The sequence below is a fragment of the Argopecten irradians genome, chromosome 9 (assembly GCF_041381155.1).
Source record: "Argopecten irradians isolate NY chromosome 9, Ai_NY, whole genome shotgun sequence".
Classification (NCBI taxonomy): domain Eukaryota; kingdom Metazoa; phylum Mollusca; class Bivalvia; order Pectinida; family Pectinidae; genus Argopecten; species Argopecten irradians.
The window spans coordinates 31,008,528-31,025,393 of NC_091142.1; the positions used below are offsets into that span (position 1 = coordinate 31,008,528).

General features: G+C 37.6%; 1 protein-coding gene across 1 annotated transcript in view; it reads left to right on the forward strand.

Moving 5' to 3' along the window:
* The window catches only part of LOC138332059 (citron Rho-interacting kinase-like), a 58,828-nt gene that overhangs the window by 30,136 nt on the left and 11,826 nt on the right, over positions 1-16,866 (forward strand). Inside the window, 16 exon segments of the mRNA XM_069280005.1 lie at positions 614-730; positions 1,021-1,130; positions 1,506-1,589; positions 3,873-3,972; positions 3,974-4,009; positions 4,162-4,266; positions 4,614-4,754; positions 5,133-5,246; positions 5,961-6,132; positions 8,108-8,158; positions 9,427-9,720; positions 10,358-10,544; positions 11,188-11,424; positions 13,351-13,456; positions 14,410-14,490; positions 15,128-15,272. Coding sequence (XP_069136106.1) covers positions 614-730; positions 1,021-1,130; positions 1,506-1,589; positions 3,873-3,972; positions 3,974-4,009; positions 4,162-4,266; positions 4,614-4,754; positions 5,133-5,246; positions 5,961-6,132; positions 8,108-8,158; positions 9,427-9,720; positions 10,358-10,544; positions 11,188-11,424; positions 13,351-13,456; positions 14,410-14,490; positions 15,128-15,272 — 2,080 coding nt within the window.

Here is a 16,866-nt window from a genome sequence, read left to right on the forward strand (position 1 = left end):
CTTATTCCATGTGGGGCAGTTGCCAGGTACTGACCGCTGGTTGGTGTTTTTCTCTCCGGATACTCCGGCTTTCCTCCACCAACAAACCTGGCATGTTCCTGGCTGTTAATAGGATGTTTAAAAAATGTGCTTACATGACCCTGGCTGTTGAACTAATAAAACCCAACATTGTCAAGTGATAGTTTGTTAGAAGTGATAAACAGTTTCTATCTACACTGTTCAACTATTAAACAAAACCTGCAACAAATTTTCATGTTTTGAATGTTAGTCACAACGAATCTATTTTGTGAAACAACGGACAGTCTGTATAGGTTACTACAGTCTGACACTTCTATCATTGACAGTGTTAGAATACTTTCTAGACATTTATATTAGTACATAGGCTTTTATAAACAACAGTATAAAATTAATTGACCAGTCCGAAATTAGAATAATGATGTTTTATTTTGGAACACAAAGTTTTTCATATTACAAATTAGAATGAGTTAGTACTGCAAGTACAACGTAACAATAATGATTTAGAAGAAATCTTTTAGTTGGTCAGAATCTGAATTAGAAAATTCATATTAACGACATAATGTATTATAATGTGCTATCCAAAAAAATATTACAGGAAATGGAAGATAGAATTTCAAGCCTCCAAAAAGAGAAGAGTTCCATCACTATGGAGAAACAGATGATTAGGGACGAGATGTTACAGAAGGAACATCAGTGTGAGCTAGAAATACAGGTATGGTAATCTCTCATCAACGGCTTATTTAAATCAAATATTCTGGTGAAAACACAGAGAAAGTATACATTTGAGCATGCAGTGCTTGCCTATAATTTATATCATTTAAGGAATCAGGATTTACCCTCTTCTACTTCTAGAATATAACTTCTGATCACTTGATTTGTTGCTCTTTTGCTTCTGGAAGCTCTTTCGTTTATGATCTACTCAGAAAACTGAGAAGGGCACAAATCGAGTTGACTCTATGTTTTCTCTATAGAACTAGTAAGTATGGACACCATCTGTTACAGAAAGTCGCCACGTTACAGACTGTGTGTAATGAGTTAGAGGAACAGCTACAGGACTTGGAGGCACTCAACGAGGAACACGAACGGCAACAGGGCGAATGGAACAATATCAGGTTACAAAATCTCTGTTAATGATGTCTAGCTCCAGAATTACCATTATACTTTAATTTAAGATTGTCAATTTTGTTATTGTAAATTTGTATCTTTACCTTAAAAACCATTGACACAGACAAGGCAATACTTAATGTTTCATGACTTTCGATACAGGACATTTTTGAGGAGGTTAAATTTTACAGTTCATCGTTCTTATAATTTGCCACTTAATACTATATTATTGCTTTTAGGTATGTCAATGAATTTCTGAATATTTCACTGGTGCTAAGTATTCTACAAACGACTTGGAAAATTGAACCGTTGTAGAGTATGAAATATCCTTACTGTCACTCTGTTTATTATTCAACCTTCATTTCGCATTGTTTATATTCTAGGAAAACATTTGAGACAGCTGTGGTCGAGAGAGAAGAGGAAATCGAGGGAACCTCACATCGCCTTCATGCTTTAGAGCAAGCCAACTTGCCTATAAATTTTGGCTCTTGGCCCCCCCGGGGCAGGAGGGGCGGGGCCCCAATAGGGGAAATAGAGGTAAAATCCTTTAAATCGCTACTTGTCGTAGAGTTCTGAATGAAATGTAACAAAATTTGGCCACAAACATCCTTGGGGGACAGGGGAACAGAACTTGTATAAATTTTGGCTCTGATCCCCCAGGGGCAGGAGGGGAGGGGCAGGGGCCCCAATAGGGGAAAATAGAGGTAAATCCTTTAAATCGCTACTTGTCCTAGAGTTTGGCATGGAATGTAACCAAAATCAGCCACAAAAACATCCTTGGGGGAAGGGGAACAGTACTTGTATAAATTTTGGCTCTGATCCCCCAGGGGCAGGAGGGGCGGGGCCCAATAGGGGAAATAGAGGTAAATCCTTTAAATCGCTACTTGTCCTAGAGTTTGGCATGGAATGTAACCAAAATCAGCCACACAAACATCCTTGGGGGGAAGGGGAACAGTACTTGTATAAATTTGGCTCTGACCCCCCAGGGGCAGGCAGGGGCGGGGCCCAATAGGGGAAATAGAGGTAAAATCCTTTAAATCGCTACTTGTCCTAGAGTTTGGCATGGAATGTAACCCAAAATCAGCCACAAACATCCTTGGGGGAAGGGGAACAGTACTTGTAAAAATTTGGCTCTGATCCCCAGGGGCAGGAGGGGCGGGGACCCAATAGGGGAAATAGAGGTAAATCCTTTTAAATCGCTACTTGTCATAGAGTTGTGAATGGAATGTACCCAAATATGGCCACAAACATCCTTGGGGGAAGGGGAACAGAACTTGTATAAATTTTTGCACTGACCCCCCGGGGGGGGGCAGGAGGGGCGGGGCCCAAAAGGGGAAATAGAGGTAAATCCTTTAAATCGCTACTAGTCATAGAGTTCTGCAGGGATTGGAACCAAATTTGGCCACAAACATCCTTGGGGGAAGGGGAACAGAACTTGTATAAATTTTGGCTCTGGCCCCCCGGGGGCTGGAGGGGCGGAGCTAATAGGGGAAATAGAGGTAAATCCTTTAAATATCGCTACTAGTCACAGAGTTTTACGCATGGAATGTAACCAAATTTGGCCAGAGATATCTTGGGAGAAATAAGAATTGAGTATGTATAAATTTGGGCTTGGCCGCCCTGGGGGCAGGAGGGGCGGGGCCCAATAGGGGAAATAGAGGTAAAAATTCTTTAAATCGACACTTGTCATAGAGTTCTATATGGATTGTAAACCAAATTTGGCCAAACATCCTTCGGAGAAGGGGAACAGATCTTGTATAGTTTTGGATTGGTCACCCCAGGGGCAGGAGGAGTGGGCGCCCACATTTAGGGGAAATAGAAGTAATATTCCTATATATTGCATACTTGTCTAGAGTTTTGACTTGGATTGTGACCAAAATTTGGCCACAAATTATCCTTGGAGGAATCGGGGAAACTGGAACTTGTATTAAATTTTGGCTCTCGAACCCCTCGGGGGCTGGAGGGGTGGGGCCTCCTATAGGGGATTTAGAGGTACTATGAAAAATTCCTCAGAAAAGAAACAATGAACCTGTATTCAGAACTTTACTTGGCATTACAAACAAGGTGAGCGATACTGGCCCTCTGGGCCTCTTGTTGTGGAGGTGAAATTTTAACAGCTTTCATCGTTCGTATAATTTTGCCACTTAATACTATATTATTGCTTTTAGGTATGTCAATGAATTTCTGAATATTTCACTGGTGCTAAGTATTCTACAAACGACTTGGAAAAATTGAACCGTTGTACAGTATGAAATATCCTTACTGTCACTCTATTTATTATTCAACCTTCATTTCGCATTGTTTATATTCTAGGAAAACATTTGAGACAGCTGTGGTCGAAGAGAGAAGAGGAAATCGAGGGAACCTCACATCGACTTCATGCTTTAGAGCAAGCCAAGTAAGTTAGGCAATCTCACATTGACAAACCTCTAGGTTTTTTTTCATAAATACTAAACTCTTTACTCTCACATTGACAAATCCCTGTTCTTTTTTCATAAATACTAAACTCACTATAGATTCCTTGTAAAATCTGCACTCTCACATTGACAAATCCCTTGTCTGTTTTTTTTTTATAGATATTAACTAACTATAGATTCCTTGTAAAATCTGCACTCATTAAAACTTGAAATGTATTGTAGTATCAAAGTTATTCTTTGGGTATATATAAAAATAGTTATTTACACACCTGGTTACAGAACACAAGCTTAAAATAAATAACTTGTCTGACAATGTGTATGTCATATTTACAGACAAACCGCGAGTGAGAAGGTAGCAGGCATGAAAAAACAGATGACGTCCATGAAAGCAGCTCACAAAGCTGAAATTGAAGCTTTAAACCACAAAATATGGGGAGATCCAGCGAGCCAGTCTAAAAACAGAAGCACAGGTAATATTATATGAATAAATGAAATATAAGCAATGGTCTTTACCTGAAAGAAAAGTTGTCATGTTTGCCTTTGTGTCTCCTTCTGGTAGGAAAAATTTTCTATGTGAATTTTATATTTCTTACTTGATTTTGATGATTGTTAACTGTCCCAGGTGTCGGAGCTGAAGGAACACAACATGCAGCTCAAATGTGTGGCTGACTCACAGAAACGCAACTTGGAGACCGACCTGGATGAGAAAAGAGCTCTGAAAGAGGAGGTAACTCTTGCAGTGATTTTTGGGATTGGGATAATCGAATCTTGGACTTGCAGTTATTTGGATTCAGATTATCAATTCTTATTCTGAAAGTATTCCTTCGGTTTTCAGTTTTATTAAATTCAAAGATACTCGCTCCACTGCCGATAAAATGATAAATGATACACATCTTTTAAACAATAATTGGTGTTATCATGTGTATATATTTCTAATTAACACAAAGAAAATAATATAAGATATACATACAAAACTGAAGAAAAATACTAAATCCTATGCTCCAGTTTTTGATAGAGAAAACATACCATTTGTCAGCGGTGGAACATCTTTAATGAATGATTATATTTTTCCAGATTTCCAGTATAATGACTGAGGTTCAGGATTTACGAACAAAGAATTTGAAATTAAAACACAATCTTGACGAGGCCATGGATAAATTCGAGCTTATCTTTGGCGAGAAAGTGGATCTGGAAAACTTCACGGATGCGTTACAGGTCAGAATTACTTGTCTTTGTGAGGAAAACTAGGTTTTATATCCTGATCCAAAGCAGGGGGCATTTCTAGCTTCATAGATTCTATAACCTGAAATTTGGGTAAAATGGAAATAGCAGGTTGAGTCAAATTCACTTAAACACCCTATTCCCTCTGACACCGATTTAGTTATAAATATAAAGTCTAGAGTTTGTGTCTTAATAGCAAAAAGTTGCAAGTTATATAAATTTCTCTATCACAGAACATTGAGAGTTAAGTTGTCAAATAAATGTACAATCCTTATGAGACTTACAGTAAAACATTTATTTCTCTTAATTACTATCTATAAATTTTACTCAGATTTTTGTACAAAAATAAAGGGTCTTATATCATCTGTTTAGGGTGTACATTTCCTGGAGAAATATAAGTTTGAGAGTACAATCGGCCAACAGATGAAGCTGATTGACTACCTACATGCTCTGTGGGCGGAGAACAGTGCAGCAAAGAAGAAAAAGGTTGGATTGTTTTATTGTGTTGATTGTAGCAGTAGTGTTATGATTAAGTCACGAGAAAGACACGAAGATGGTTTATTGTGATAAAATATTCAGTAAAATGTTGCAGATAAAAAGCAAATGTTTTGAAAAGAGAAATTTTACTTCAGGACTGAAATGTTATATATTTTACAGTGATATTTTATAATGTCATTTGTGTGTACCATACACATTTCACACATCAACCCCTTGGATAATCTTCTATATTTTCCAATTCTAGATGGTAATAATTTGGAAAAAGTAGGATTCCGTACAGCTAGATATATTTGCGGGTTAGAAAAGTTTGACTTGAATCGAAACAAGAAAATTAGAATTTAGGAAATTATAATTTCTCTAGCAGACTGTAGAGACTAGAGAGATCTGCTTATAGGTTATTACCTGTAAGTGGATATTTTCACGAAGTGCTTAATTTCACAGTTTGTAGCATACAACTTTCACAGTGGTGTTATTTCCACGATAGAGATACCTCCAGTCTTTAAGGTACACAGTGCATACATTCACAAAATATTACACGCGGGGGAATTATCGCAATCAAACAACCTTCATAATTTAGTGAAAATTTCCCAACGCATAAATTTACATGTTTTCACTATAAAGTTGATTTTAAGTTTTCATGATATATCCCCTGGAAAATTTGTGTACAAAATTGATAATACTTGACTGTGAATGTGACTGTAGTCGGGCAGTAAACTGTTTGGAGGTGGTAAAACTAAGGATGTGGTCAGTCCGGGGATTCCAGCACCATTACTAGACCTGCAGACCGCTCTCGACCAGGAACGGAAACGCTGTAACAAACTGCAGGAACAGAATGAGAAACTGAGACAAGAGAAGTTTACTCAGGCTAATGAATGTAAGTTGATAAATGTGATTCATTAATACCATGATCTATAAGTAAACTGTGACCTACATTTTTAGGTCATCTGACCCGAAGGGTCAGGATGACCTATAGTCATCATGCTTCGTCCGTCGTCGTGCGCCGTCCGCCGTCCGTAAACTTTTCACATTTCAATCTTCTTCTCAAGTTTGACCAGTGGGATTGAGCTGAAACTTACATGAAATGATCCTGACATGGTCCCGACAAAGTGTTCTTATTTTTCGGGTCGATCCGAAATCCAAGATGGCCGCCATAGCCGCCATCTTTAAAAACACATTTTGAACTTCTTCTCAAGTTCTACCAGTGCGATTTGGCTGAGACTTGCATGAAATGATCCTGACATGGTCCCGACAAAGTGTTTCTCATTTTTCGGGTCGATCTGAAATCCAAGATGGCCGCCACAGCCGCCATCTTGAAAAGACATTTTGAACTTCTTCTCAAGTTCAACCGGTGCGATTTGGCTGAAACTTGCATGAAATGATCCTGACATGGTCCCGACAAAGTATTCTTATTTTTCGGGTCGATCAAAATCCAAGATGGCCGCCACAGCCGCCATCTTGAAAACACATTTTGAACTTCTTCTCAAGTTCTACCAGTGCGATTTGGCTGAAACTTGCATGAAATGATCCTGACATGGTCCCGACAAAGTGTTCTCATTTTTCTGGTCGATCTGAAAATCCAAGATGGCTGCCACAGCTGCCATCTTGAAAACACATTTTGAACTTCTTCTCAAGTTCTACCAGTGCGATTTGGCTGAAACTTGCATGAAATGATCCTGACATGGTCTGACAAAGTGTTCTTATTTTTGAAGGTCGATCCGAAATCCAAGATGGCCGCCACAGCTGCCATCTTGAAAACACATTTTGAACTTCTTCTCAAGTGCTACCAGTGCGATTTGGCTGAAACTTGCATGAAATGATCCTGACATGGTCCCTAACAAAGTATTCTTATTTTTCGGGGGTCGATCAAAATCCAAGATGGCCGCCACACAGCCGCCATCTTGAAAACACATTTTGAACTTCTTCTCAAGTGCTACCAGTGCGATTTGGCTGAAACTTGCATGAAATGATCCTGACATGGTCCCGACAAAGTGTTTCTTATTTTTCGGGTCGATCCGAAATCCAAGATGGCCGCCACAGCCGCCATCTTGAAAACACATTTTGAACTTCTTCTCAAGTTCTACCAGTGCGATTTGGCTGAAACTTGCATGAAATGATCCTGACATGGTCCCGACAAAGTGTTGTTATTTTTCGGGTCGATCCGAAATCCAAGATGGCCGCCACAGCCACCATCCTGAAAAACACATTTTGAACTTCTTCTCAAGTTCTACCTGGTTCGATTTGGCTGAAACTTGCATGAAATGATCCTTGACATGGTCCTGACAAAGTGTTCTTATTTTTCGGGTCGATCCAAAATCCAAGATGGCTGCCACAGCCGCCATCTTGAAAACACATTTTGAACTTCTTCTCAAGTTCTACCAGTGCGATTTGGCTGAAACTTGCATGAAAGGAGCCTGACATGGTCCCAACAAAGTGTTGTTACATCTCTGGTTGATCCCCAATCGAAGATGGCAACCATGACACTATATCTAATTAATTTCCTATATGATTATTGCCAAGGTACTCAGATGACCGTTAAAGGCCCATGGGCCTCTTGTGTATTTAATATATCTTGATCTATAAATAAACTGTAACCTATTTGATACCTTTGGCTATAAATAAACTGTGATTTATTTCATACATTGATCTATAAATAAACTGTGACCTATTTAATACCTTATTTATAAATAAACTGCCCTATTTAATACCTTTATCTATAAATGAACTGACCTATTTAATGCCCTGATCTATAAATAAACTGTCCTATTTAATACCATTATCTATAAATAAACTGACCTATTTGATACCCTGATCTATAAATAAACTGTGACCTATTTAATCCCCTGTGTTAGGGGTGGAACAAAACACAGCCACACCTGAACCTACAGAGAGAAAGCCAGCAGGTAAAGAGGACTATATGTATATACCATATGTCAGCTTATTGCTGCCCACTGTTGTATAACCATCTGGACTACGATAGTGTTACTAATATACTGTAAACCAACTTATTTTCTGTGCGATTAAATTTTACATACTTTGCAGTCGGTAAGAAAATTGTGAAAAATATATCACAGCCAAAAAGTTTCAAATATAGGTAAATTAGAACAAAATATGTCTTGATCATGAAATTAGATTGTCTTGAAAAGTCTTTGTGTGAAAACATGAAATTAAGTCGCTGCGAAAAAAGGTTGGTTTACAGAAGTGGAACATCACATTTTATCACACTGTTCTGTCTTCATTCGGAGGACATCTGACAGACTTGTTTATATATAAATCAAGGCAAATACTGTTTGAAAAATAGAATTTGTTTTATATTTGAAATACTGACTTTAGATTGTTTTTTAGCTAAGAACAAATTTTGCGGTCTTCATCGTTTCTTATAATGATATTGACCTATGAACTTGAAGCATTGATATATAACCATGAGAAATAGTAACCTATAGATACAAGCTTAAGAAAGAGGAACATATTTTAGATGATTTGGGTCTTGAACACAGTGTATCTGCCATTGGGAAAAAAATGCCCTGACATGTGGTATACAGGTCAACACACAGATTGTATAATGTGTGATGGTTACATACATATACCATGTAACTGTTGAAGGTGGTGTGTAGTGATGCTGCTGAAATATATCATGGCTGCTTTCCTGTATTGTGGTTGTCTGTCTAGCTAGTAACATAAATCATTATCCATGTCTGTCCACAAGGTAAAGTAATATATACATGTATACCACTTAATTAGGAAACACTGTATACTGACTTACAAAAGATGAGTTATAAATCATGCTTGGTTAGCAATATACTAACCGGACTGTATTCACAAATATCACAGATCTGCTTTACATCTCTATACATCCTACCCAGAGCTATTCATCATGCACTGTAACTACACCCTCAACAAATTTTCACAATGATACACTTAAGTATGTTTCAGGTAATGTTGTATAGATATATATATTCGAAAAACAAATATATATGGGGCAATACTCATTAATAATTTTATTAAATCATACAAAGAATGAATTCATATGAAAGAAATTTACAGCATTTTGTTAAGGGGAACAGTTTACTAAAATTGATAAATTTAATACAACAATCCATGTATGGTTTGAAATTGTAAGTAATATTGTCCATTCAGAGGAATGTAATAGAATTGTTTGATATTTTACCAGTGCTGAGAGTGATGGGATCCCTGAAGGATAATGAAAGCCTGACACCAAAGGACCGTGCTGCCGTGGCGGCGTTAGTGCGTTCACCGTCGGCCCACTCAGGGTCCGTCAATCTGCTGACACCGAGTGTAAAGAGGTCTAGCAGTATGTACTCCTACGGCCTCCCCCAGACCCCGAGTCAACGTATACATCATAACATTCCACACCGCTTCGTCACCGGTCTCAACACCCGCGCCACCAAGTGTGCTGTGTGTCTCGGAAGTGTGCCGTTCGTCAAACAGGCGTCAAAGTGTCAAGGTCAGTCATTAGGACTTTAGTGTTATTGGATGTGACATAAAGTAAAACCTGTCTTAGTGACCACCTCTCAATAAAGACTATCTGCTTGATAAGACCACTTTCTTATAGTCCCAGATGACGAATTTCAACATAATTCAACCTGTGTATAAAGACCATTTTCCTGTCCTTTGGGTGGTTGTTATAGACAGGTTTGTTTTAATATTATTAACATGTTGTGAAATATTCTATTAAGCAAGATTATTTGATACATAGATTGACATTGTTATTACACTATGAAATGACCGAGGTGTATTATACTATACTATTACACAAGCCTGAACCATTTTTATTTGGAATTATGTCACAAGTTTTTATGTGACCAGTATCAGACACCAATATTATTATAATCGTTACTACTACACATTAAAGCATGCAGTATAAGTTCATCAAATTTCCTACTAATGTAAACTTTAACCATAAAGCCGACAATGCAAGATAAAAAAAAGCATGCATTTTAGCTTTTTAGAAAAATATATACCGGTAATATTTTTCAAAAATCAAATTACTTTATAATGATTTCAAAGTTGTTGTTTAAACTGTGATTAGCCTAAATCATCTTTTGGACAATTCGTGATAAATAGCTTACGTTTGGTTACAGAGTGTCATATGGTGTGCCACCCGAAGTGTCTGACGGCAGCTCCGGCCACTTGTGGCCTCCCGACCGAGTATTTCCAGCACTTCCAGGAGATCATGAGTCGCGAGGAGGATGCACCCGTCAACAGGAAGCTGTCGCTGTGTAAAGATGGTAGACCTATACACATGAATGGTTTCCTGAAAATACCCAGGTACTATAACTAATCCAGTTCTTCTGTGTTCCTGAATTACATTTTATTTTTGTAATGATGATGCTTTCATCAAATTGAACTATAGGAGCAATTACTCTGTCTGACTTCTAGACTCAAAAACAGGTTAGGATCGTATTAATATCCAATGAACCTACCATAGCGACCACTTCTGTATAAAGACCACCTGCTTAATATGACTACTTTTCTAGGGTCCCTAGTAACCAATTTTAAACACCATTTTACCTGTGTATAGACATCATGAAAGGTCTTTATGGATAGGTTTGACTGTACACGATCCTTTGATTTTCTATAACCATTATTATGTAACCTTATTGAATGGTTATCAAGATCAGAATTATTACGAATATATTATATACCTATTACAATGTGTATCGTAATACATAACTGCTACCAACCCCAGGCTTTTGACTGTATAGTTATACAGGGACACCTATATATATGTGTGTAAAACTGTGTCAAGGTCTATAACTTTGTTGGCTTTGTATAGTTATACAGACACCTATATATATGTGTGTAATACTGGGTCAAGGTCTATAATTCTGCTGGCTTTGTTACTTACTTAATTTCAGAAAAAGTATAATTATTTATAGAATGTATAAGATACTCCCATGTGTTGTTACAGCACCGGGACACAGGGCTGGGAGAAGAAGTGGGCTTCGTTAGAAGACAATATACTGATGTTATACAACAATGAATCGGATGCCAACCCTGTCGACTCCTTCAACCTGAACCCCCAGGAAACAGATGTGACCGTACACAGTGCTATTAGCCCCGCAGAGCTTCCAAACACCGCCCTCACAGACCTCAGTCATGTGATCAAGGTGGAACACGAACCACTCACCACGTGTTGGCCCGGCAGGTATGATCGGTTTTATAGCAACACACGCTTACAACAAATCCAAAATAATATTGTAGTTACACGAACCACTCACCTCGTGTTGGCCCGGCAGGTATGATTGGTTTTATAACACACACGCTTACAACAAATCCAACATAACATTGTAGTTACACGAACCACTCACCACGTGTTGGCCGGCAGGTATGATCGGTTTTATACACACACACGCTTACAACAAATCCAACATAACATTGTAGTTACACAAACCACTCACCACGTGTTGGCCCGGCAGGTATGATTGGTTTTATAACACAAGCTAGCACACACGCTTACAACAAATCCAACATAACATTGTAGTTACACGAACCACTCACCACGTGTTGGCCCGGCAGGTATGATTGGTTTTATAACACACACGCTTACAACAAATCCAACATAACATTGTAGTTACACGAACCACTCACCACGTGTTGGCCCGGCAGGTATGATCGGTTTTATAACACACACACTTACAACAAATCCAAAATAACATTGTAGTTACACGAACCACTCACCACGTGTTGGCCCGGCAGGTATGATCGGTTTTATAACACACACGCTTACAACAAATCCAAAATAACATTGTAGTTACACGAACCACTCACCACGTGTTGGCCCGGCAGGTATGATCGGTTTTATAACACACACGCTTACAACAAATCCAACATAACATTGTAGTTACACGAACCACTCACCACGTGTTGGCCCGGCAGGTATGATCGGTTTTATAACACACACGCTTACAACAAATCCAACATAACATTGTAGTTACACGAACCACTCACCACGTGTTGGCCCGGCAGGTATGATCGGTTTTATAACACACACGCTTACAACAAATCCAAAATAACATTGTAGTTTACACGAACCACTCACCACGTGTTGGCCCGGCAGGTATGATCGGTTTTATAACACACACGCTTACAACAAATCCAACATAACATTGTAGTTACACGAACCACTCACCACGTGTTGGCCCGGCAGGTATGATCGGTTTTATAAACACACACGCTTACAACAAATCCAACATAACATTGTAGTTACACGAACCACTCACCACGTGTTGGCCCGGCAGGTATGATCGGGTTTTATAACACACACGCTTACAACAAATCCAAAATAACATTGTAGTTACACGAACCACTCACCACGTGTTGGCCCGGCAGGTATGATGGTTTTATACAACACACCACGCTTACAACAAATCCAAAATAACATTGTAGTTACACGAACCACTCACCACGTGTTGGCCCGGCAGGTATGATCAATTTTATAACACACATACGCTTACAACAAATCCAAAATAACATTGTAGTTACACGAACCACTCACCACGTGTTGGCCCGGCAGGTATGATTGGTTTTATAACACACACGCTTACAACAAATCCAACATAACATTGTAGTTACACGAACCACTCACCACGTGTTGGCCCGGCAGGTATGATCGGTTTTATAACACACACGCTTACAACAAATCCAAAATAATATTGTAGTTACACGAACCACTCACCACGTGTTGGCCCGGCAGGTATGATTGGTTTTATAACACACACGCTTACAACAAATCCAAAATAATAATTGTAGTTACACGAACCACTCACCTCGTGTTGGCCCGGCAGGTATGATTGGTTTTATAACACACACGCTTACAACAAATCCAACATAATATTGTAGTTACACGAACCACTCACCACGTGTTGGCCCGGCAGGTATGATCGGTTTTATAACACACACGCTTACAACAAATCCAACATAATATTGTAGCTTTCATTTCCTGTCCAGGTTCCACAAGATGTTTGTAATGTGTGCATAATGAATATGCTAATAATGAAGCAATTTTGTTGGTCCCCAGAGGCTTGTTGTACCGTATGAATATTTTATGTTAACATTCACTGGTACTTTACAGAGTTCTATACCTGATGGCCATGAACTTCTCAGAAAAGTCTAAGTGGGTAGCTTGTTTTGAAGGAGCCGTGAAAAACTTCCAGAAACAGGACACTGTGAAACGACAGGTACATTACAATCTCTACCTGATAAATGATTGTTTGATTTCATTTCTATGTAATGCGATAGTTGATTGATTTCATTTCTATGTAATGTGATAGTTGTTTGATTTCATTTCTATGTAATGCGATAGTTGATTGATTTCATTTCTATGTAATGCGATAGTTGTTTGATTTCATTTCTATGTAATTTCATTTCTATGTAATGCGATAGTTGTTTGATTTCATTTCTATGTAATGCGATAGTTGATTGATTTCATTTCTATGTAATGCGATAGTTGTTTGATTTCATTTCTATGTAATGCGATAGTTGTTTGATTTCATTTCTATGTAATGCGATAGTTGTTTGATTTCATTTCTATGTAATGCGATATTTGTTTTTGATAGTTGATTGATTTCATTTCTATGTAATGCGATAGTTGTTTGATTTCATTTCTATGTAATGCGATAGTTGATTGATAGTTGCATAGTTGTTTGATTTCATTTCTATGTAATGTGATAGTTGTTTGATTTCATTTCTATGTAATGCGATAGTTGTTTGATTTCATTTCTATGTAATGCGATAGTTGTTTGATTTCATTTCTATGTATATGTAGTTGATAGTTGTTTGATTTCATTTCTATGTAATGCGATAGTTGTTTGATTTCCTTTCTATGTAATGCGATAGTTGTTTGATTTCCTTTCTATGTAATGCGATAGTTGCATAGTCAGGTCATGTTTTATAGTTAAAAATTGAAAGTCATTGTTCTGTATCTTTTAGATTTGGCTATTTTCCTTTTGAGATTCAATGAGACAAATTGAAAACAAGGACATATTGGTTTATTCATACTTAAGATTCTTCAGTAGTCTAGTTTTCTGTTAATACTGAAACCTTTCTCTGATACGAGTTCAATAAGCTGTATACTATGTAATAACTGGTTATATATTACCTCTAAAATCCTTAAACATGATAATTCCTACAGAAACTTCAGACTACAACCATTCTGGACCTAGTGGGGGATAAACGACTTGATCTCAACTGTACGAAAGTCTTCTCAAAACAGGTAAACATTCTTATCTCTGTAAACAGGTAAACATCTTTATCTCTGAAAACAGGTAAAAATCTTCATCTCTCAAAACAGGTAAAAATCTTCATCTCTCAAAACAGGTAAACATCTTTATCTCTCAAAACAGTTAAACATCTTTATCTCTCAAAACATGTCAACATCTTTATCTCTCAAAACAGGTAAACTTCTTTATCTCTCAAAAGAGTTAAACATCTTTATCTCTCAAAACAGGTAAACATCTTTATCTCTCAAAATAGGTAAACATCTTTATTTCACAAAACAGGTAAACATCTTTATCCTTCAAAACAGATAAACATCTTTATCTCCCAAAACAGGTAAACATTGTTATGTCTTCCCTTCTTATTCTTTATTTTCTTTTCTCTCTGGAGGCTATGGTGGCCTGATTGGTAAAATTATTCATCTTTTCTACATATCGTCATCAGCCCTTGAACCCTGGGTTTCACATAGTTGGGTATGTGCAAGGTATTTACTGCTGGTTCCAATGGTTTTTCTCTGGGAACTTCAGCTTTCCTTCATCTCTATAATCTAGCACAAAAAAGGACCCAGCTGGCTGTGCATAGATACATGATGTAGTTTATTATCCTATCTATATTTGTACTGTTTACTGTTTCAGCTACTGTTGCTAGGGACTGATGAAGGTCTGTACTCTGTCAGTATGCAGATCGGCAAACCTGCTACCCTGGTGAAGTTAAGTGGATTCAAAAGTGTTCATCAGATTGAGATCATCAGCGCTGTAGGAATGGTGATCATGGTTATAGGTAAAAATAAGGACCATTAAATAGCTGATATTGTTGAGACTACGTTACAAATTAAGGTGACTTAAATGGCTGGAATTGTTGAGACTAGGGTACCGATTAAGGTGACTTAAATGGCTGGAATTGTTGAAACTACGGTACAGATTGAGGTGACTTAAATGGATGGAATTGTTGAGACTACGGTACAGATTAAGGTGACATAAATGGCTGGAATTGTTGAGACTACTGTACAGATTAAGGTGACTTAAATGGCTGGAATTGTTGAGACTATGATACAGATTAAGGTGACTTAAATGGCTGGAATTGCTGAGACTATGATACAGATTAAGGTGACTTAAATGGCTGGAATTGTTGAGACTATGATACAGATTAAGGTGACTTAAATGGCTGGAATTGTTGAGACTATAATACAGATTAAAGTGACTTAAATGGCTGGAATTGTTGAGACTATGATACAGATTAAAGTGACTTAAATGGCTGGAATTGTTGAGACTACGGTACAGATTAAAGTGACTTAAATGGCTGGAATTGTTGAGACTATAATACAGATTAATGTGACTTAAATGGCTGGAATTGCTGAGACTATGATACAGATTAATGTGACTTAAATGGCTGGAATTGTTGAGACTACGGTACAGATTAAAGTGACTTAAATGGCTGGAATTGTTGAGACTATGATACAGATTAATGTGACTTAAATGGCTGGAATTGTTGAGACTATGATACAGATTAAAGTGACTTAAATGGCTGGAATTGCTGATGAGACTATGATACAGATTAAAGTGACTTAAATGGCATTACAGATTAAGGTGACTTAGATGGCTGGAATTGTTGAGACTATAATACAGATTAAGGTGACTTAAATGGCTGGAATTGTTGAGACTACGGTACAGATTAAGGTGACTTAAATAGCTGATATTATTGAGACTATGATAATATTAAGGTGACTTAAATGGCTGATATTATTGAAACTGCGATAATATTAAGGTGACTTAAATGGCTGATATTATTGAAACTGCGATAATATTAAGGTGACTTAAATGGCTGGAATTGTTGAAACTATGTATACAGATTAAGGTGACTTAAATGGCTGGAATTGTTGAGACTATGATACAGATTAAGGTGACTTAAATGGCTGGAATTGTTGAGACTATGATACAGATTAAGGTGACTTAAATGGCTGGAATTGTTGAGACTATGATACAGATTAAGGTGACTTAAATGGCTGGAATTGTTGAGACTATGATACAGATTAAGGTGACTTAAATGGCTGGAATTGTTGAGACTACGATACAGATTAAGGTGACTTAAATGGCTGGAATTGTTGGCTGGAATTTTTGAGACTATGATGCAGATTGAGGTGACTTAAATGGCTGAAATTATTGAGACTACGGTACAGATTAAGGTGACTTAAATGGCTGGAATTGTTGAGACTATGATACAGATTAAGGTGACTTAAATGGCTGGAATTGTTGAGACTATGATACAGATTAAGGTGACTTAATTGGCTGGAATTGTTGAGATTATAATATAGATTAAGGTGACTTAAATTGTGGGAATTATTGAGACTACCATACAGATTACTTAAGGTGAAGAG